Source organism: Homarus americanus, unplaced genomic scaffold (assembly GCF_018991925.1).
Source record: "Homarus americanus isolate GMGI-L3 unplaced genomic scaffold, GMGI_Hamer_2.0 scaffold59514, whole genome shotgun sequence".
Taxonomy (NCBI): domain Eukaryota; kingdom Metazoa; phylum Arthropoda; class Malacostraca; order Decapoda; family Nephropidae; genus Homarus; species Homarus americanus.
Genome location: NW_024722406.1, coordinates 34,284 through 57,880, shown reverse-complemented (window position 1 = coordinate 57,880; position 23,597 = coordinate 34,284). Strand labels below are relative to the sequence as shown.

The window sequence follows — 23,597 nt, the reverse complement described above, 5'->3', positions numbered from 1 at the left end:
ACGTTGTCATTTAAGCTAAACACGTGATCCTATTGGTCTAGTCTAGGCTAACACAGAAGAGCCACAATTGGTCGAGCCATCCATTACGTCATGTTAGCATAACCTAAACACGCCATACTATTGGTCCAGACTAACACAGATTCACAGAAGAGCCACTATTGGTCGAGTCAGCCATTACGTCACATTAGCATAACCTCGGCATATTATACTATTGGTCCAAACTAATACATAAGAGCCACTATTGGTCTAGCCAGCCATGACGTCAGCAGGGTCGGTTAGGGGCGACAACATCCACAGTATGTTGACTCTTGTAGTTAATAGAATATTCCTATTAAAAATGTTGTTGAAGAATCTCCTTATTCTCTCTCTCTCTCTCTCTCTCTCTCTCTCTCTCTCTCTCTCTCTCTCTCTCTCTCTATAAAGAGAGACAGAAAGAAAGAGAGAGAGAGAGACAGTGACAGTAGTACAAGCAGGAGGAGAGAGATGATTGGATGACGGAGTCTAAATTAATGCTGACGTGTGTGGGAGCAAGAGGGAGGGGAGGTGGAGTAGGGAAGGAGTGAGGAGGTGGAGTAGGGAAGGAGTGAGGAAAGAGGAGGAGGTGGAGTAGGGAAGGAGTGAGGAAAGAGGAGGAGGTGGAGTAGGGAAGGAGTGAGGAAAGAGGAGGAGGGTAGGGAAGGAGGAGGAAAGAGGGAGGAGGTGGGAGGGGAAGGAGGGGAGGAAAGAGGAGGAGGTGGAGTAGGGAAGGGAGGAGGAGGAGGTGGGAGTAGGGGAAGGAGGTGAGGAAAGAGAGGAGGTGGAGAAAGGAGGAGGAAAAGAGGAGGAGGTGGAGAAGGAGGAGGAAAGAGGAAGGGAGGGAAGGAGGTGAAAGAGGAGGAGGTGGGAGGGAAGGAGGAGGAAAGAGGAGGAGGTGGAGTAGGGAAGGAGGAGGAAAGAGGGAGGGAGGCAGAGGGAAGGAGTGAAGAAAGAGGAGGTGGAGTAGGGAAGGAGGAGGACAGAGGAGGAGGGGAGTGGGGAAGGAGGAGGAAAGAGGAGGAGGTGGAGTAGGGAAGGAGGAGGAAAGAGGAGGTGGAGGGGAAGGAGGAGGACAGAGGAGGAGGTGGGAGTAGGAAGGAGGAGGAAAGAGGAGGAGGTGGAGTAGGGAAGGAGGAGGGAAGAGGAGGGGAGAGGAAGGAGGGGACAGAGAGGTGGAGTAGGGAAGGAGGAGGAAAGAGGAGGAGGTGGAGTAGGGAAGGAGGAGGACAGAGGAGGAGGGAGGAAGAGGGGGAGAGGGACAGAGGAGGAGGTGGGAGTAGGGAAGGAGGGAGGAAAGAGGAGGAGGGAGAGGGAAGGAGTGAGGACAGAGAGGAGGGAGTAGGGAAGGAGTGGGAGGAGAGGAGGTGGGAGGGGGAAGGAGGAGACAGAGGAGGAGGGGAGGAAGGAGGAGGAAAGAGGAGGAGGTGGGAGAGGGGAAGAGGGAGGACAGAGGAGGGAGGGTGGGAGTAGGGGAGGAGAGGAGGAGGAGGGAGGGAAGGAGGAGGAAAGAGGAGGAGGGGAGTAGGGAAGGAGTAGGAAGAGGAGGGGAGGGGGAAGGAGTGAGGACAGAGGAGGAGGTGGGAGAGGGAAGGGTGAGGAAAGAGGAGGAGGTGGGAGAGAGTGGGAGGACAGAGGAGGAGGTGGAGTAGGGAAGGAGGAGGGAAAGAGGAGGAGGTGGAGGGGAAGGAGGAGGACAGAGGAGGAGGGGGAGGGAAGGAGGAGGAAAGAGGAGGTGGAGAGGGAAGGAGGAGGAAAGAGGAGGAGGGAGTAGGGAAGGAGGAGGAAAGAGGAGGAGGGAGTAGGGAAGGAGGAGGGAAAGAGGGAGGAGGGGAGGGGAAGGAGGAGGAAAGAGGGGAGGAGATGGAGAGGGAGGAGGAAAGAGGAGGAGGTGGAGTAGGGAAGGAGTGAGGAAGAGGGGGAGATGGAGAAGGAGGAGGAAAGAGAGGAGATGGAGGGGAAGGAGTGAGGAAAGAGGAGAGAGGAGTAGGGAAGGGAGGGGGAGAGGGAGGAGAGGAGTAGGGAAGGAGGAGAAAGAGGAGGAGGTGGAGTAGGGAAGGAGTGAGGAAAGAGGAGGGAGGGAGAGGAAGGAGGAGGAAAGAGAGGAGGGAGTAGGGAAGAGGAGGAAGGGAGGAGGGAGAGGGAAGGAGGAGGAAAAAGAGGAGGAGGTGGAGTAGGAAGGAGGAGGAAAGAGGAGGAGGGAGTAGGGAAGGAGGAGGAAAGAGGAGGAGGTGGAGTAGGTTAGGCTGAGAGAGGGTGGGAGAGACACAGACAAATTAGACATAGAAAAACAGACAGACACAGACAGAGAAACAGACAGTCACGCCAGGAACCAGTAATTATCGTGTACACTACAGGTATCGTGTCACCCGACTGTCGTACAATCGGGAAAAGTTATCGTACCGTAAAAGTGTAAACAAAACAATATCGTACACACGGGGAGGAGATTATCGTATGAGAGAGAGAGAGAGATAAAGATAGATTAAAGTTACATCACCATGACATATACGTGAGATCCACCAATAGATAAACAGTACCATGTGGGATCGACCAATAGGAAGCGAGATACACCTCAGGATCCACCAATAGGAAAAGAGCATCTTTTTAGGCTCATAATCCTGCAATATTCGGACTTAAGATGCGAAAATTAGACCTAAAGGAGAGAGAGACGGAGAGAGGGCGAAGGAAAGAGAGAGAGAGAGAGAGAGAGAGAGAAATATTGGGGAAGATTAACTGTTTAGGGAAAAAATATTTTGTTAGGGGAAGAAATAAACTTGGGAAAAATTAGCTGTTTAGGGAATAAATAAGCTGCGGGGAAGAAAGTTGGGGTAGAATAGATAAAGCTAATTAGTGCCCAGCTGGTGTGTGTCTGAGGGCTGTTAGTCTCACCATGACCTGGGGAGGTGAGGGAGAGGGAGGGGAGAGGGGAGAGGTGTGTTGGAGAGGGAGGGTGAGAGAGAGAGAGCCAGCCAACACCTCCAACAGATCACAAACTCCCTCCCTCCCTCCCTCCCTCCCTAGGTTGCCATGGTTACATCTCCGCGTCCTCTGGTAGGGAGGGAAGGAGAGCGATCCTAAGCGTGGGTCGAATCTCTTCCTTGGGTTGATGAAGGAGTGAAGGAAGGAGGGAGGGAGAGAAGGAGGAGGGAGGGAGGGAAGGAAGGAAGGATGGAGGGAGGAAGGAGGAGGGAGGAGGGAGAGAAGGAGGGAGGGAGAAGGAAGATGGAGGGAGAGGAGGAGGAGGAAGAAGGAGGGAATATAGACAGACAGAAAGGGAAATATTTACTCTCTATGAATCTCCTCCTCCTCCTCCTTCCTTCCACCTTCTTCTCCACCTCCATCCTCACCTTCCCCTGCATCCTCCTCCTTAATCCTCTGACCTGTGAGAGTAATATGCGTTCAGGACGGAATGACTTGGTGTATAGTTGCTCTCTCTCTCTACACACACTGACATAAACTCTGTCTAAACTTTGTATGAGTTGGTCTAAAGTGACGAAAACTTTGTCTAAATTGGTTTAGACAAGTCGAGATATTTAAGGTATATTTAGAGTTGTCTAAACCTTCGAAACTTTGTCTAAAATGATGTAAAATTATCAAACTTGGTCTAAAATTGTCTAAAGTTGCGTAGAACCTTTCTAAATTTACCTAAATCGTCGGAACTTTGTCTAAAATAATTAAACCTGGTCTAAACTTCTCTGTAAAATTCGTCTAAATCGTTGAAATCTTGTCAAAAATAATTCAAAATTCTCAAATCTGGTCTAAACTTTCAAACAATGTCTGAATTTGTCTAAAACGTCGAAAATTTGTCTAAAATGGTTCAAAATACTCACCAGTATACAGATCACCAGGTCACTCTCCAGTATTACAGGTCACATTGCCATTAGAGGTCACTGGTTCATTACAGGTCGTTTCATTACAGGTCACTAGGTCATTACAGGTCACAAGGTCATTACAGGTCTCTAGGTCATTACAGGTCACCAGGTCATTACGGGGTCACACCAGGTCATATATGTTTACTTCCTGTTGTTTATATTTTATTGGTCGGGTCTTTTGAAGGACTACTGAAGTGAGGGAAAGGTCAGAGCTTGTTAGGTGAGGAGACGGGATGGGGGAGGAGGGAAGGAGTGGAGGAGGTGAGGGTAAGGTTGAAGGAGGAGGAGGAAGTGGGAGGAGGAGGAGAGGTTGAAGGAGGGGAAGGGAGGAAGGAGGGAGGAAGGGGGGTGTGTGAGGAGGAGAGGGAGAAGGAAAGAGAGAGGAGGAGGGGATGGAAAGGAGGGAAGGGGAGATGAGAGGAAGAGAAGGAGGGGATGGAAGGGATGGGTAGAGAAGGAGGGAGAGAGTTATAAATGTGTTTCTCTCTCTCTCTCTCTCTCTCTCAGCCACCTGTTAAGAATCCATCTTTGTGTCAGCTCAGGTGATGGGGGCTGGACAAGATATAATGGCACAGGTTAATTATTTAATGGCCTGCAGCTCAGGTGACCCAAACCTTACACCTGGATGGTTAGTGGTGTATAATGATGAATAGTGGCGTATAATGACCATTAATTAAGGTCCTTGTGGCTTACCTGTACTTACCTTCTAATGACGTCTCAACACCTCACACAGACACCATTAAATTCACTATACCCTGATAATGGTGTCCTAATCTCACCTGCCACAGCCCGTTAAGGCGTCACACCACTGTCACATCACCTTATAGTGGCGCTGGGAGATTGACCATATACCAGCTGACTCCCGTGTTACCTTACAGGCTCTTGTTACGCCACTACACACACACACACACACACACACACACACACACACACACACACACACACACACACACACACACACACACACACACACAAAGGAGATTATTATGCCGTTATTCTCTCACTCTCTCTCTCTCTCTCTCTCTCTCTCTCTCTAATTAATACTACTATACCTTGCTTAATTAAACGTAAAATATTAATGAATTAATTAATTTATCTATATACGGTTCAGGTAAAACCCATATGTAACATCCCTCCCCCACACACATACCCCCACACACACATACCCCCACACACACACCCCCCCACACACACATATACCCCCACACACACACACATACCCCCACACACATACCCCCCACACACACACTATACCCCCACACATACCCCCACACACTCATATACCCCCACACACACCCACTAAATCTGACCATTCCTCCTGCCCATACAACACATTCTTCACTTCACTAAATCTCAAGAATAAATGAATGAATCTTAACCAAACTTACACAATAGATACATTATACATATACCTTGACCTCATACAAATTTGAAGGTCATATGTCAAAGGTCAAGGTCAAACATGAGGGTTAAAGTTCACTGGAAGAAAATGGTGACTTGGGGAAGATGGGATGGATTTTCATTAAATTTACACAATAACAACAACAATTATAATAACAACAACACTAATAACAACAATAATAACAACAACAATAATAACAACAACAATAATAACAACAACACTATAACAACAAACACTATAACAACAAAATAATAACAACAACAATAATAACAACAACAATAATAACAACAACAATAATAAACAACAATAATAACAACAACAATAATAACAACAACAATAACAACAACAATAATAACAACAACAATAATAACAACAACAATAATAACAAACAACACTAATAAAAAATAATAATAACAACAACAATAATAACAACAACAATAATAAATAAACAACAATAATAACAACAACAATAATAACAACAACAATAATAACAAATAACAATAATAACAAATAAACATAAACAACAATAATAAAACAACATAATAACAACAACAATAATAACAACAACAATAATAACAACAACAATAATAACAACAACAATAATAACAACAACAATAATAACAACAACAATAATAACAACAACAATAATAATAACAACAACAATAATAACAACAACAATAATAACAACAACAATAATAACAACAACAATAATAACAACAACAATAATAACAACAAATAATAATAACAAATAACATAATAACAACAAATAATAATAACAACAATAATAACAACAAAAATAATAACAACAACAATAATAACAACAACAACAATAAACAATAATAAATAATAATAATAACAATAAAATAACAACAACAATAATAACAACAATAATAACAACAACAACAACAACACTAATAACAACAACACCAATAACAACAACAACAACAATAATAACAACAACAATAATAACAACAACAATAATAACAACAACAATAATAACACAAACAATAACAACAACAATGACAACAGCAACAGACACAACAACAACACTAAGTTTAGTTGTAATACCCAGTATCCGTTTTCTTTACCGACCATGATGGGGTAACTGTGGTAAAAGTGGTGTGTAATGCTAGTAATATGAGGAGTGAAATTTGATAGAAAATGGGGTGTAACTTTATCACTACAGGTGGCATTTTCTCTCTCTCTCTCTCTCTCCTTCCTTTCATCCTTTCTCCTTTTACTCTTGCCTTCCCTCCTCCTCCCCTCTTTCCCACTCTCTACCTCCTTCCCACATTCTCCTCCCTCCTCCCACATTCTCTCCCTCCCCTCCTCCCACATTCTCCCCCTCTCCTCCATCCCTCTCTCACTTTTCCCCACACTCTCCTCCCTCCCTCCCACCCCGCCTCCCTCTCTCCCACACTCTCTCCACCATTGCTCTCCCTCAGGCTACGTGGTAACCCCCTTCTCAATTTTTTCCACATATCTTTAATTATACGACCTTTGTAACGCTCTCTCTCTCTCTCTCTCTCTCTTTTTTTTTCTCTGTTCCTTTCTTTGTCTCCGTCTTTATCTATAAATCTTTTTCTCTCCCCCTCTCTCTCTTTCTTCTATCGTTCTTCTCCCTCTTTCTGTGTCCCTCTCCCTCTTCCACACACACACACACACAATTAAGTCAATGCTCCCGGCATGTGTGTTTCCAGACAATATACAACGTAAAGTTTGGACCCAATTTTTAGGTTTCCCGCCAATTTTGTTTGTTTTTTAGTCAAATTAGTTTTTACCATTTTTCTGTTTATCATGTATCTACCTACCCCTCCTTACCTACCTACCCCTACCTAGTACCTCCCACCTACCTACCTAGTGCCCTACCTACCTACCTGCCTACCTCCCTACCCCTACCTACCACCTAGTACCTACCTACCTACCTGCCTACCCTACCCACCTACCTAGTACCTACCCACCTACCTGCCTACCTCCCTACCTACCTCCTAGTACCTACCTACCTACCTGCCTACCCCTACCCACCTACCTAGTACCTACCTACCTACCTACCTACCTGCCTACCCTACCTACCTACCTAGTACCTACCCACCTACCCGCCTACCTCCCCACCTACCTACCCACCTGGTACCTACCTACCTGCCTACCCCTACCCACCCACCTAGTACCTACCTACCTACCTACCTACCTAGGCACCCACCTACCTACCTACCTACCTGCCTACCCCCACCTACCTACCTAGTACCCACCTACCTACCTGCCTACCCCACCTACCTACCTAGTACCACTACCTACCTACCTACCTACCTACCTACCTGCCTCACCCCACCTACCTACCTAGTACCTACCTGCCTACCCCCTACCCACCTTACCTATGACCCACTTACCTACCTGCCTACTCCCTCCCTACCTACCTACCTAGTACCTACTTACCTACCTACCTCCCTACCTAGTACCTACCTACCTACCACCTACTACCTAGTACCTACCTACCTACCTACCCCTACCTAGTACCTAGTACCTCCCTACCTACCTACCTAGTACCTACCTACCTACCTACCTACCTTGTACCTACCACCTCCCTCTACCTTCCTACCACCTACCTTCCTCCCACCTACTTGCCCCTCCTCCCTACTCCTACCTCCCTCCATCCCTTCCTCCCCTCCCTCCCTACCTACCTACCATCCCTTCCCCCTCCCCACCTCTCCCCACCCATATCCACCTGGCTTGTTATGGCGGCAAAAAGCTCTCCCCAAGGTACCAGTAAACCATTATTCCCACTAATCCTCTACACCAATGGATTAGGTTTTAACACTGGAGAGAAATGTAACAATTTGGGGGAAGTTAATTTACAGAGTTAATTAGCGAGATAAAATATTCATTGTTTGTTAATATTACGGGACGCTTTTATTAGTGGGAATCTGACTTTTGTTATTGATTTGTTTGTTTATTTGTGTATGTAGCTCTGTGTTTGTTTGTAGATGTTGTTGTTATTGTTCTTAGTATTGTTGTTGTTTTTGTTGTTGTTGTTATTATTATTATTATTATTATTATTATTATTATTATTATTACTATTATTATTATTGCTGTTGTTGTTGGTATTGTGAGTATTGTTGTTGTTGTTGTTGTTATTTTTGTTTTTGTTACGAGAATGAAACCTCTATATAATGGACTTCTCTCTCCATATAACCCGTTACATGGGGGTTTCATATATAACGGACACCTCGATATAACGGACTTTCATCTCTATATACTTCGTTAAATAAAGGTTTTACTATATTTATTATTATTATTACTATACACGCAGAACACACACACACACACACACACACACACACACACACACACACACACACACACACACACACACACACACGTCTGGCCTTAACCTTGTGATGAACTCTTTCGTCTTTGTGACTTCCGCTGTCCTAGGCTGTGGGTGGGTGGGTGGGTGGGTGGGTGGGTTGGTTGATGGTGGGGTAGTGGTGGGGTGGTGGGTGGGGTGGGTGGGTAGTGGTAGGTGGTGGTGTGGTGGGTGGGTAGTGGTGGTGGTGGTGGGTGAGTTGATGGGTGGATAATTGAGAGAGAGAGAGAGAGTGTGTGTGTGAAAGGGAGAATGAGGGAGGAAGAGAGGGTGGGAGAACCAGGGTGAGGGAGCGTGGGAGAGGGGAAGGAGAGGTGAGGCGTGGGAGAGGGAGGGAGGGGGGGGAGGAGGAGGACAGGTAGAAATAATGATGAGCGGAAAACACGTACACAGGTTGATTGGCTACTGGGATGGTGGTAGTGGTGGTAGATGGTGTTGGTAGTGCTAGTGGTGGTGGTGGTGGTAATGTTAGTAGTGGTGTTGGTGGTGGTAGAAGGATGTAATGGTGTTAGTAGTTGTGGTGGTGATAGTGGTAGTGATAGATGTGTTTGGTAGTGGTGGTAGTAGTAGTGGTGGTGGTAGTAGTTGTAGTAGTAGTGGTAGTGGTGGTAGTAGTGGTGGTAGAAGGATGTAATGGTGGTAGCATGTGTGTGGGTTGGTTGGTGGGTGTGCCCGTGTTGGTGGATGGTGGTAGTGGTGGTAGATTGGATGATGGGAGGGAGCTGTGATTGTCTTGATCAAGTCTAGAGAGAGAGACAGAAATAGAGACAGTGAGAGAGAGAGAGAGAGAGTGACAGATAAACAGACAGAAAGCCATACAGACTGACATACAGAAGCAAAAACAGACAGACAGACAGACAGAGAAGATCCTCCTGTTGCTACTTGTGGGAAAACGGATGTGGTAAGGTCACCTCTCTCTCTCTCTCTCTCTCTCTCTCTCTCTCTCTCTCTCTCTAACCAATTGGATATAGAGAGAGAGAGACAGACGATATGTAGAGACAGACGATATGTAGAGACAGACAGACAGATAGATTGACAGACAAACAAACAGATAGATACAGACAGAGAGAGAGAGAGAGAGAGAGAGAGATCCTGAAAGACACTTAAGGATCTCTCGCTGGGCTGACAACCTTCACTATATCCTGCCCAAATTATCCTCCTCCCCCCCAGGACACCTCAGCCGGATGTGGCTTGGCTTTATTGTGGTCTACCTGGTCTTGTTTCTCTCCCTATCTCTCTCTCTCTCTCTCTCTCTCTCTCTCTCTCTCTCTCTCCCTCCCTTTCTGTCTATCTGTCTATCTGTCTGTCTGTCTCTATCTATCTGTCTATCTATAGCAAATATTTTCTTTGAATTTTATTTACGTCTGAATGAAAAGGAGGGAGGGGCGAGGGGTGTTGGGGAGAGAGAGGGAGGGAGTGGGGAGGGTGTTGGGGAGAGAGAGGGAGGGAGGGGAAGGGTGTTTGGGAGAGAGGGAGGGAGGGGGGGTGTTGGGGAGAGAGAGGGAGGGAGTGGGGTATAGAGAGGGAATGAATGAGGGTGATTTGTAGGAGGGGGGGAGAGAAAGGAGAGGGGAGGAAGAAGGAGTAGAGTATGGGGAGAGAGGAGGTGTAGGGGAGAGGGAAGGGAGGTGGGAAGGAAAATGGAAGGACAGTTATAACAATGGACGTGTTGCCTTTCCCTCTCCCCCCGGTCCTCTACCTCCTCCTTCTCTCTTTTCGTCTCCATCTCCTTCTCTTCCTCTCTTCCCCTTCTCTTCCTCCTCCCTTCCTTCCCTCCTCCTCCTTGTCTTCTTCCTCTTCTGTTACTTTCTTCTATTCTTCCTCCTCCTCTCCCCTCAATCTTGTCCTTTTCCTTCCCTCTCCTTCGTTACCTCCTCCCTCCCTACCCCCTCCCTCCTCCCTCCCTACCCCTCCCCCTGCTATCGAAAGTCTCAATTTTCTGAAAGGAATCGAAAACCATCAGTGTTGTGACGTGAGAGAGAGAGAGAGAGAGAGATAGAGGCAGAGAGTGAGAGATGCAAGAACAGAGAGAGAGAGAGATAGACAGGACAGAGAAGAGAGAGAGAGAAGGGGTGAGAGAGAGGGGGGGGGTGTTGCCATCATTCTTGAATATTCATATAAATTTTTCCGTCCTCTGAAGGGAATTGAATCACTTGGCCATATGATGTTTTTGTGGCCCGCACCCCGTTTTCTATGAGACAATCCGTTTTCTATAAGAGATGTCACATATAAAGTAAATAACGTTAATACATAAAATTTATAAATAATACAACAATATTACAGTAACGTCATAAATATATCAATAATTTTGTGCGTTAAGTTAGCATTTTTCTGTTGTTATTCATGGATACAATTTTATCAATCTTGTTAAAACTTTGGCGGATGGGAATTGTGTTTACATAAATTTAACGATGGAGGAGAGAGAGAGAGAGAGTGGAAGACCTCAATACGATTTTATTAATATCTTTATTTTATTTTAATTTTTGTGTGTGGGCGGAAGTGTCTGTTTGTGGGAAAGGAATTATTTATTATTTTCTTTTAATATATCCATTTATAACTTTTAATAAACTAAATTTTGTGTTTATTTTTATTTATTATTGATTTTATGATTGATTTTATTATTTGTGGGAAATTAATCGATATTATTTATTTATTTAGAACCTAAACAAGAATGTCACGAGCAAACATGGCCGCCGCGTCGTCCGAACACTCCAACGTGACATCGACTTCGGCTAGAATTAAACGCCTACCATCCACCCACAGCAACGGTAACGGCAACAGTAACAGCACAACGGGGAATAAACAGCAACAACAAAAACAGCACAAGAGGCAATGCTGTTCTCACCATTTAAACAGCGTGTGGTCGATATGGTATTGCCTGGTCACACTTGGATTCACTGGGTATTTGGTGTTCGCTGGGATAAAGAGATTCCTCATGTATGCTTCGCTTCCCTGGCCCCAAGGTGAGAGATAGTGAGAGAGAGAGAGGAAAGATAGTGAGGTAATGAGAGAGAGAGAGAGAGAGAGAGAGGGAGGAAGGATAGTGAGGTAATGAGAGAGATAGGAAAGATAGTGAGGCAATGAGAGAGAGAGAGAGAGAGAGAGGGAGGATAGTGGAGGTATTAGAGAGAGAGAGAGAGAAAGATAGTGAGGTAATGAGAGAGAGAGAGAGGGAGGATAGTGAGGTAATGAGAGAGATAGGAAAGATAGTGAGGTAATGAGAGATGAAGATAATGAGATAGACATACAGGTAGTAAGAGAGGTAGAGATAGAATGAGACAGCGAGAAAGAGATAGATAGATAGATAGACAGATGCATAAATAGATAGATAGATACTCCATACACACAACACACGTACATACTCTATCCCATGTACACCTTTACCACGTACAGATGAACAGCCGTACGTCGAACTGAACGCGTACGTGGGCTTAGTAGGAGCGTCCGTGGTCGTCTTGCCCTTTTTCCTGGTGACGTCAGCGGTCAAAGTGGGCAATTTGGGCAATGATGGCTTCAAGTTAGGGGCAAGTCTGTCTACCTGTACACGAGACCCACCTCCTGTCTTGTCTGTGGCGCCGGGTATAGTGAGGTGAGTGTCTGTCTGTCTGTCTCTCTCTCTCTCTCTCTCTCTCTCTCTCTCTCTCTCTCTCTCTCTCTCTCTCTCTCTCTCTCTCTCTCTCTCTCTCTCTCTCTTAATTGCCATAAATAACTCACTAAGTTGATATATTAAGTTCCTCCTCCCTGAGCTGACAGAGTCCTTCGTCTGTCCCTCCTACAGGAATTTGTGGCTACACGGGGTTCCTACAGCGCCGTTCCTACACCTGGTGGCCGCCTTCTGCTTACTGCTGCGGGACCATCATGGACGCCACGCTCATCTCTGCTGGGTTCCTACCTAGAGGTGAGAGAGAGAGAGTGGAGGTGTGAGAGAGTGTGTGTGTGTTTGTGTGTGTGTATGTATTGTGTGTGTGTGTGTGACTGTGTGTGTGTGTGTGTGTGACTGTGTGTGTGTGTGTGTGTGTACTGTGTGTGTGTGTGTGTGAAAATGGATTTTATTTATACGAATCATTACTACTCATAGACCCCAGACCAAATAGGCCTCAGTCCCAATAGACCCCAGTAGACCCCAACCTAACAGACCCCTGGACCCAATAGACCCCAGACCCAATAGACCCCAGACCCAAGACCCCAGACCCAGTAGACCCCAGACCCCACCAGTCCCAAGACCCCAGTCCCAGTAGACTCCAGACCTAACAGACCAGACCCAATAGACCCCAGACCCAATAGACCCCAGACCCACAGACCCCAGACCTACAGACCCCAGACCCAATAGACCCCAGACCCAATAGACCCCAGACCCAATGGACCCCAGACCTAATAGACCCCAGTCCCAGTAGACTCCAGTCCCAGTAGACTCCAGACCTAACAGACCCCAGACCCAATAGACCCAGACCTAATAGACCCCAGACCCATAGACCCCAGACCTAAGACCCTGACCCACAGACCCTAGACCCATAGACCCCGGATCCATAGACCCCAGACCCATAGACCCCAGACCCAATAGACCCCAGACCTAATAGACCCCCAGACCTAATAGACCCCAGACCCAATACCCCAGACCCACAGACCCCAGACCCAATAGACCCCAGACCCAATAGACCCCAGACCCAATAGACCCCAGACCTAACAGACCCCAGACCTAATAGACCCCAGACCCACAGACCCCAGACCTAAGAGACCCCAGACCCACAGACCCCAGACCCACAGACCCCAGACCCAAAGGACCCCAGACCTACAGTGAGAGAAGTTGGCACTCACTGTCCTTGACCTAAGATCTCTGACACTAAGATGAGATGTTCACTGTCCTACCGGATGTTGAACTTCCTCCTCTACCTCCCTCTACCCTCCCCTCTACCCTCTACCCTTACCCCTCCTCACTCCTACCCATCCCACCCACCCACCCACCCACCCCACCACATCAGAACGCTAGATTTCAGATTAGATTTAGCCTCAGATTTCTTTTGTACTCAAGAAATAACAAAAACGTGTATATTTTTGTCTTTTTTATATATGTATATCGGTAAGTATATGTATATTTCTATGTGTATATTTCTATGTATTATTATGACTATTTATATGTAGATTTTGATTTATATATGTATGTATAGGTATTGTATGAAGTATGTATATCCTGTATGTATATCGTGTTTGTGTATATGTATATCCTGTATGTAACTGTGTATTCTGAGTGCATGTGTGTGTATCCTGTATGTATGTATATCGTGTAGGTATATCCTGAATGTATGTGTATATCCTGTATCAATGTTTGTATATCGTGTATGTATTAAAGTATACATGGTAGCTTGAGGCAGACGCGCCCCTGTGACGACGGCTTCTAAATTCATCTATTTGTTAGTCAATTATCTTAACACTCCTCTGGCGCACGTGCTCTCTCTCTCTCTCTCTCTCTCTCTCTCTCTCTCTCTCTCTCTCTCCTTTTACCACACACACATCACAGTCAACAAATTCAAAAGATTTAAATTACAACTCTGTTACCTCTGCCGCCCCCCCCTCCCACTGACCCCCCTTCACCCACTTCTCTCCTCACCCACCACCTCACCCTCCCCCCTTCCCACCCTCCTCACTCCTCCCTCCCCCCACTCCTCCCTCTCCTTTCACTCACCTTCTCTCCCTCTCCACCTCCCTCACCCTCACTCACCTCACCCCCACACCCCGTCACCTCTCACCCCTCATCTCTCACTTGACAACAGTATACAACAGAAAAAACAACATTCAGACTTCTACCTCCCGTTATCTCTAACTTTAACAGGAGCTTTAGTTAAGGTCGAGTCTCAGCTCTTATCTGACGCCATAATGGTTGGGAATTTTACCTTCTTGTGTAGCATAAAGTCTCTGTGATAGTCTGACGCCATTTTGAATTTAGGAGGTTTAGTTTTTTCCCTATACGTAGAAACACAACCTAACCTAACGTAATCAACCAAATCTAACCAAACCTAACCAAACCAAACCAAACCAAACCAAACCAAACCTAACCAAACCTAACCAAACCCAACCTAACCAACCAAACCTAACCCAACCCCTAACTAAAACAAAACCTAACCAAACCAAACCTAACCAAACCTAACCAAACCAAACCTAACCCAACCTAACCTTACCAAACCTAACCAAACCAACCTTACCAAACCAAACCAAACCAAACCAAACCAAACCTAACTCCCAACCAAACCAAACCAAACCTTACCAAACCAAACCAAACCTAACCAAACCTAACCTAACCAAACCAAAACCTAACCTAACCTGGAGCACAACAAGACGGGGTCGACCCTTTCTACGCTGTCAGACAAAAGTTACAAACAGATGCGGGAAAATGGAGATAATTTTGTTTACATTTTATAATGGGACATAGTGGTCTGTGCTAATGGTCAGTCTTTAGTGATGGTTTCAAGGGGTTGTTGAGGGGTTGTATTAAGGGGTTGTCTTACGGGTTGTATTAAAGGGTTGTGTTACGGGTTGTATTAAGGGGTTGTATTAAAGATATTGTATTAATTGTATTAGAGGGTTAGTACTGGTTGTATTAAGGGGTTGTATTAAAGATATTGTATTAATTGTATTAGAGGGTTGTGTTACTGGTTGTATTAAGGGGTTGTATTAAAGATATTGTATTAATTGTATTAGAGGTTGTTACTGGTTGTATTAAGGGTTGTATTAAAGATATTGTATTAATTGTAGAGGGTTGTGTTACTGGTTGTATTAAGGGGTTGTATTAAAGATGTATATTGTTGTGTTACTGGTTGTATTAAGGGGTTGTATTAAAGATATTGTATTAATTGTATAGAGGGTTGTGTTACTGGTTGTATTAAGGGTTGTATTAAAGATATTGTATAATTGTATTAGAGGGTTGTGTTACTGGTTGTATTAAGGGGTTGTATTAAAGATATTGTATTAATTGTATTAGAGGGTTGTGTTACTGGTTGTAAAGGGTTGTATTAAAGATATTGTATTAATTGTATTAGAGGTTGTGTTACTGGTTGTATAAGGGTTGTATTAAAGATATTGTATTAATTGTATTAGAGGGTTGTGTTACGGGTTGTATTAAGGGTTGTATTAAAGATTATTGTATTAATTGTATTAGAGGGTTGTGTTACTGGTTGTATTAAGGGGTTGTATTAAAGATATTGTATTAATTGTATTAGAGGGTTGTGTTACGGGTTGTATTAAGGGTTGTATTAAAGATATTGTATTAATTGTATTAGAGGGTTGTGTTACTGGTTGTATTAAAGATATTGTATTAATTGTATTAGAGGGTTGTGTTACTGGTTGTATTAAGGGGTTGTATTAAAGATATTGTATTAATTGTATTAGGGGTTGTGTTCTGGTTGTATTAAGGGGTTGTAATAAGGGTTGTGTTACTGGTTATAATAAGGCGTTGTATTAAGGGGTTGTAATAGAGATAGTGAGAGACCTTACATATATATAAACAAACACTTAACGAGGCACATTGAGGAAATAGCTGACGTGTCTGGCGTTGTGGTGAACACGTAGGGAATGGGTCGCAGGATTTCCGATGGGGTAGTGTGGTGTGGTGGTGGTAGTAGTGTGGTGTGGTGTGGTTTGGTGTGGAAGTGTGGTATGGTAGTGTGGTGTGGTGGTGATGGTTGTGGTAGGGTGTGGGGAGGTAGGGGGAGGTGGTGGTAGTGTGGTGGTGATGGTGGTAGTGTGTGGTGGTGGTGGTAGTAGTGTGGTGGTGATGGTGTAGTGTGGTTTGGTGTGGAAGTGTGGTGTGGTGGTGTGGTGTGGTAGTGGTGGTAGGGTGGGGGTGGTGGGGTGGTGGTGATGGTTGTGGTAGGGGTGTGGGGGAGGTAGGGGGAGGTGGTGGTAGTGGTGGTGATGGTGTAGTGTCTGGTGGTGGTGGATGGTAGGGGTGGAGGGGTAGATTGCGTTAGGTTAGTTTTCGTTAGATTTGGTTAGATTTGGTTATGTTAGGTTAGAGTAGGTTAGGTGAGATTACACACACACACACACACACACACAAACACACACACACACACACACACACACACATGCCTGGCCTTCTTCCCAGCTAGATAACTTGGATTGCCTCTCTAAACTTTTAGCTTTGACAGGAAACAGCTGCTGAATGTTTGCTTCTGTTTATACTCCGCCACGTGTGTGTGAGTGTGTGTGTGTGTGTGTGTGTGTGTGTGAGTGTTCTGAAATGCCTGTGGGTAATTTCTATATCTGTCTCTTCCATCCCCCTCTCTCTCTCTCTCTCTCTCTCTCTCTCTCTCTCTCTCTCTCTCTCTCTCTCTCTCTCTCTCTCTCTCTCTCTCTCCTTCCTTCTTTCCACTTCTTATGTAATTACCACAACAACAATAACACAACCATTACCACCACTATCACCATTACACACCACCACCACTACCACCTCTACCACCACCACCGCCACCTCTACCACCACCACTACCACCTCTACCACCACCACTACCACCTCTACCACCATTAACAACAACAACAACTATCGGCTTATATTTCATTTCTTATTTAATTAGTTTAAGAAAGTCAATGATACTGTGGGTGTGTGTGTGTGTGTGTGAGTGTCTGTGTGTGTGTGTTTTATCTATATCTATATATCTATTATCTATCAATCTATCTATCTATCTGTAAATTCCATTAGACAGACACAGAGAGAGAGAGAGAGAGAGAGAGAGAGACCCTTCACCACACCGACATTGTAACTCGGATGAATAATATAGCAACAGTTGGCGGAGATATTTTGGCGATGAATGGAGGAGTTTTGGCGTAGTGAGGGGGGTATTGGCGCCCTGTTGAGAGAGAGAGAGAGAGAGAGAGCATCAAAATATATTGTTCTATATGACATCCATCACCTCGGGAGTACTCATGGAAAATAGTGACTCTCTCTCTCTCTCTCTCTCTCTCTCTCTCTCTCTCTTTTTTTCAGTGTGACTCCTGTGAATTTATTTTATTTTTGTCCATATATCTATCTATCTATCTATCTATCTATCTATCAATCAAAACAGTGCCGCTTAACGCCTTCTCACAACCAACTCCGGCAAACAAATAGGTCCCCCATGTTGCTAATCACCCCTACCCCTTTCCTCGCTAGAGATGAAACAACGTGTTTCCCCTTGAAGAAAATTGGTATTCCCTCTCCTCCTCTTTCTCCTCCTTCTCTCCCTCTTCTTCTCTTCTCTCTCAATCCATTAAGACACTGGTTTTCCCTCAGATGTGAGATGTGACAACCCTCTCCCTTTTGTGACGTCACTAGATCTTAAATTGTTTCCCTCAAGTTATTTATTGTGATTAATTATTTCCTACCCTCCCCTACCTCCCCTACCCTCCCCCTCACAATCCTCACCTCCTTCCCTTCCCTCCTCACCTCCCACCTCACTCCCCCTCTCTCTACCTCCCTCATTACCTCCCTCCTCTCCCTCTCACCTACTCACCCTCACTCCCTCCTCCCTCCCCTTCAACCCTCACTACTACATCCCCCACCTATCTCCCCCCTCACCCTCCCTCACCCTCCCTCACCCCCTTCCTCATACAGTAGCAGGTGCTATGGAATGTAGCTAAGTTCAATACTGTTATTGATTACTGGGTCACCGTCGCGCCACACGCCTTACACGCCCCCACACGCCCCACACAATAAACACACGCCTCTACACACAAACACACGCCCCCACACACAAACACACGCACACACACGGCCCCACATCAGCAAACACACGCCTCTACACGCATGCACACGCCTTTACACGCATACACACGCCCCACACGCAAACACGCACGCAAACACACGCCTCTACACGCAAACACACGCAAACACACGCCTCTACACGCAAACACACGCCTCTACACGCAAACACACGCCTTTGCCACGCAAACACACGCTTTACACGCAAACACACGCTTCTACACGCAAACACACGCCTCTACACGCAAACATACGCTTTTATATATTTACACGCCTTTATATACAAGTCATACATGCATACACACGCCTCTATACGGCATGCATACACACACCTTACATGCACACACACGTCATACACAAATACACATGTGGTTTCAATACACACGCGGTCTGTGTACACACATTAATGGTCTCTCTCTCTCTCTCTCTCTCTCTCTCTCTCTCTCTCTCTGTTTATTTGTGTGTGTGTGTGTTCTGCGTGTATGTGTTATATATGTACACTATGTATGTATGTATGTATGATTGTATGTATGTATGTATGAATGTATGTACAGTATGTATGTAACAAGAGACGGCCACAAGGTGAGGAACATTCAGTGTGGCCACAAAGCCTCACCACCACACTGGCTGGTGGCCAAGTGACCAACCACACTGAGAGAGAGAGAGAGAGAGATGATTCCTCTCTTCCATTCACTCCTTCATCTCTCGCATCATTCTCTCCCCTCCTTCTTTATCCTCATTCTCTCCCTTCCCCCCGTCTTTATCATCTTCATCTCCCTTATTCCTCTCTTCCATCTACCACCATCCCTTCCCATCTCTTCCATTCCCTCCCTCATCTTACTGGGTTAGTCTCACCCTTCCTCGACCATCAGGCTGGGGTATATAGAGGTTGTTTTGCTGTGTTTGTTTGTGGGTTAAGTTCATTGTATCCTTTTGGGGAAATTTTTCCGAAATATTTTGCTGGGCGATGAGTCATGGTGTTTTAAATGAGTTTTGTGTGTGTGTGTGTGTGTGTGTGTGTGTATCGATTCATTCATGTAGCTTTCTGTGTGTGTGTGTGTGTGTGTGTGTACAGTCTATCTATCTCTATACATTACACATATCAGATGCCACCCCCACCCCACACCACCCCCACCTCCACACACCCACACCACACCACCCACCACACCACCCCCACCACCCCACACACAAAAATACCAAGATTTATAACGTAATAACTTTCAAAATATTCTACTTACATCAACACAATTTATTCTCCTATAAGTTCAATCTAATGAAAATATTCCCTAAAGGTTTCATAATTCTTCGTACGATACTTTTCCGTAAATGAACGAAACAATAAGGCACACCAGATGTAAACAAAGGAAATTATATCATTTAATAGTAGTTGGCAACCTTTCGTGTCTGGGTATATAACTGTAGGTGATGAGGGGATTAATTTAGTGTCATCTGAGGTGTCAAAGGGGGAGGTTGTGTTCTGGTTAAGCTGAGATGTGGTTTTTTTTTTTTTACGCCTTTAATTGGAGTAATTCTGTCAGTTATATCCGGTTCTCTGTTGGTAATACATCGAGAGCCGGATTGTCTGGGTGTTTTTATAGTGTACTGTTGCTAACTCAGCCTGATGCGTGTGTAGGCCGGATATATCATGCTCTGGCTATTATATCTGGCTTTACTGGTAATATATCGAGAGCCGGACTGTCTGGAAGTTCTGGCACCGTGCTGTTTCTTAGTGACCAGGGGGGGTAGAGGAACGTGATGGCCAGATAGATAGGGAAGGGAGGGTAAGAGGGAAGGGAGGCGAGGAGGAAGGGAGAGGAGGAGGAAAGGAGAAGAGAAGAGGAAAGGGAGGAGGAGGAAAAGGAGGGGTTAAGGAATAGAGAAGGAGAAAAGGAGAGGAAGGAAGGGAAGCTGGAACGAATCGACAAGAAGGAAGGTTAGGAAAGGTTTTGTTGATGAAGAGAGAGAGAGAGAGAGAGAGAGAGAGAGAGGTGTGTTGGGGGGACTGGCACCACGCTGTCTCGCTCACTGGCCAATGGGGAGGGAGAGGGGAGAGAGGGAGGTTATAGGGGAGGACTATGGGGAGGGAGGGAGGTTATAGGGTGTGGGGAGGGGAGACAGAGGGGAGCGTAAGGGTAAGGTCGGGGTGGTTAGAGGGGCGACACCAACGCCATCTGGGAGAAAGTGTCGCCCCCCAAAACATCTTTATTTCCTTTATACTTTTTGTTAACTTTTACTTTATTGTTTTACTTAAGGTTAAACTTTAGTACTTAAATGATAGCTGAGGAAGTTATCTTGTTAGCTGAGTTAGCTGAGGGCATTATGGTGTGTGTGTGTGTATGATAGGGTTAGGTTAAGTGACGTTGATTTAGGTTAGGTTAAAGTTAGGTCGTATTCAAGGTTAGATTAGGTTAGGTTATACTAAATAAGATTAGGTTTGTATTTTAAGTCAAGATACTGTGATACAAAGTACCCCCTCCCCTACTTCCTCCCTTTCTCCCTTCCCTTTCTCCCTTCCTTCCCCTCCCTCCTCCCTCCCTTCCCTTCCCTCTTCCATTCCCCTCCTTTCCCACCACTTTCCCTCCCTCCCTCCCTCCCCACCCCTTCCACCCCCCTCCCTCCTTCCCCTGCCCACTCCTCCTGTAAGCATGTCATTGTTTGGATCGGTTACACCCCCAGTACACAACCCCTCCCTGGAGATTCTGGCCGTGGCGGAAGGGTAAATTAAGTCAAATGTCCCTTTATCCAACCCTCTCCTCCTCCTCTCACACCCATTCCAGCAAAGACACTCATCTCACACCCATTCCAACAAAGACACTCTCATCTCACACCCATTCCAGCAAAGACACTCTCCTCTCACATCCATTCCAGCAAAGACACTCTTCTCACACCCATTCCAGCAAAGACACTCTCATCTCACACCCATTCCAGCAAAGACACCTTCCATCTCACACCCATTCCAGCAAAGACACTCTCATCTCTTCCATTCCAGCAAGACACTCATCTCACACTCATTCCAGCAAAGACACTCTCCTCACACTCATTCCAGCAAAGACACTCTCCTCACACCCATTCCCATCTCACACTCATTCCAGCAAAGACACTCCTCTCACACCCATCTCCAGCAAAGACACTCATCTCCCCTCTCACACTCATTCCAGCAAAGACACTCTCCTCTCACACCCATTCCAGCAAAGACACTCTCCTCTCACACCCATTCCAGCAAAGACACTCTTCTCACACCCATTCCAGCAAAGACACTCTCACAACACTCTCCTCTCACACCCATTCCAGCAAAGACACTCATCTCACACCCATTCCAGCAAAGACACTCTCCTCTCACACCCATTCCAGCAAAGACACTCTCCTCTCACACCCATTCCAGCAAAGACACTCTCCTCTCACATCCATTCCAGCAAAGACATTTATACTTTAGCTTGTGATGTCTTGTACTTAGCTTGAGACAGCTGTCGTTACAACCTCCATGAAAAGCTTAAAAAGTTAAAAAAAAATAGTTATGGAATTTGAGATGGGGGACCTTTTTTTTATCGTTGGTTCCGTATTAAAGATTATTAGATTATGTTATTGTAATCGTAATTTAAATTCATTGACAGGTTATTGGATAAAGGGGATTTTATAGCGTTCGTTTCCCCTATAATGCTGAGTTTAAGTAGACGGAAAATGGTGACACTAAGACGAAAATTTTTGAGAGAAAACGAAACGGCAACGGGTGATTTATGTATCAAATCCCCGTCTCCCTCTCTCCCTCCCTCTCTCCCTCCCCCCCCCCCCCCCCCCCCCCACCCACCCCCCCACTCTCTCCCTCTCGCCTTGCCTTAGGTCCGTACTCCCTTTACTGTCGCCATTGTATGAGATAGTCAACTGATAATAACTTTTAGGCTCGTGTTGCCGAGTAAACAAAGCCGCCAGACGTAACAGAAAACGTTAACTTAGACCTAAAAATTAAGGGGTAACTTTACCATTCTCTTTTAGTATGGGATTTTGTCGCTTTTGGGGGGTCGATGAATATTTTCGGGACTTTTGAAGGGAAAATATTCAGTATAGTGGAAATATTGTGGTTCCCTTTGTAGTGGAGCGTGGGAGAAAAGGGAAGAGCATTGTGGGTAACACGTGTTTGGACTTACGGTCGTTTAGACAGTTTCTCTCTCGCGCGCGCGCACACACACACACACACAGAGTAGTCTTACGTTATAGAGATAGTGAATATTAAATAAATTAAAATATAGAAGAACGTCTTAGAAATAGAGGCAGACAGAAAGAGAAAGAGAGAGAGACAGACAGGGACAGACAGAGAGACAGACAGACAGACAGAGAGAGAGAGAAAGAGAGAGAGTACCGCATTGGGAGGGGCATGGATCAATGGCCAGCCGCTCTGCTACTCTTGTTTAAGCTACGGACTACCAACACGCGGGCCGGGAGTCTCAAAGGTTCTTAAGTTCAATTTTCTACCTTAACGTATAGATAAAGATACAGGGGCGGATCCAGGGGGGGGTCATGGGGGTCCGGACTCACTTTTTTACCAGGAAGTTCCAATACTTTTTCTTAAATGCAGTATTGTACTCAGGCATTATTGTATAGTAAAAATTAATTACTATTGACCTCAGAATGTTTCCTAATATCAAGTGTGGATGGCTTCAAATGGCTTCAAAATGTCCCTGATATTGTTCAACTTTCAAAATATTTTCTAGGGGATTGCAGCGCCCCCTAAACCCCTAGCTGGGTGGACTCGCTGTGTTCGCCATGTTCCCCCACCTACAACTTCTTAGACCCCCCTTTTGATATTCCTGGATCTGCCCCTGTGATACAGAAAGACAGACAGACAGACAGGAAGACAGGAAGGAAAAGAAGGAGCCAGAAAAAGAAAGTTAGAGAAATAAATAGAGAGAAAGAATGAGAGAGAGAGAGAGCCCTAACTACAACACGTCCTCGTTAAAGCATACATCGGTGTAATTGGACCAGAGATACATTAATTGGGACTAGGTGGTGGTGGTGGGTGTAATAGGCACTAATTGATACTAATGGGTGATTAGTTGAGTCTGTAGGTCTTAATTAATGCGGTAGTTTGACCTCTAATGTGATTGGTCAGTCGGGAATTGGTTAAGGCGGTATTAAGTGGTGTGGGCAGGGTGTAGATAGATAGATGAATAGATAGATAGATGGATGGAGAGGTAGATAGATAGATGGATAGATTGATAGATA

At 45.3% G+C, this 23,597-nt stretch overlaps 1 protein-coding gene across 1 annotated transcript in view; it reads left to right on the top strand.

The window, feature by feature from the left end:
* The window catches only part of LOC121862753, a 46,777-nt gene that overhangs the window by 5,523 nt on the left and 17,657 nt on the right, over nt 1-23,597 (top strand). The window contains 4 exon segments of the mRNA XM_042361076.1: nt 11,309-11,613; nt 12,044-12,239; nt 12,429-12,497; nt 12,499-12,548. Of these exon segments, the coding sequence (XP_042217010.1) occupies nt 11,322-11,613; nt 12,044-12,239; nt 12,429-12,497; nt 12,499-12,548 (607 nt within the window). The 5' untranslated portion in view covers nt 11,309-11,321.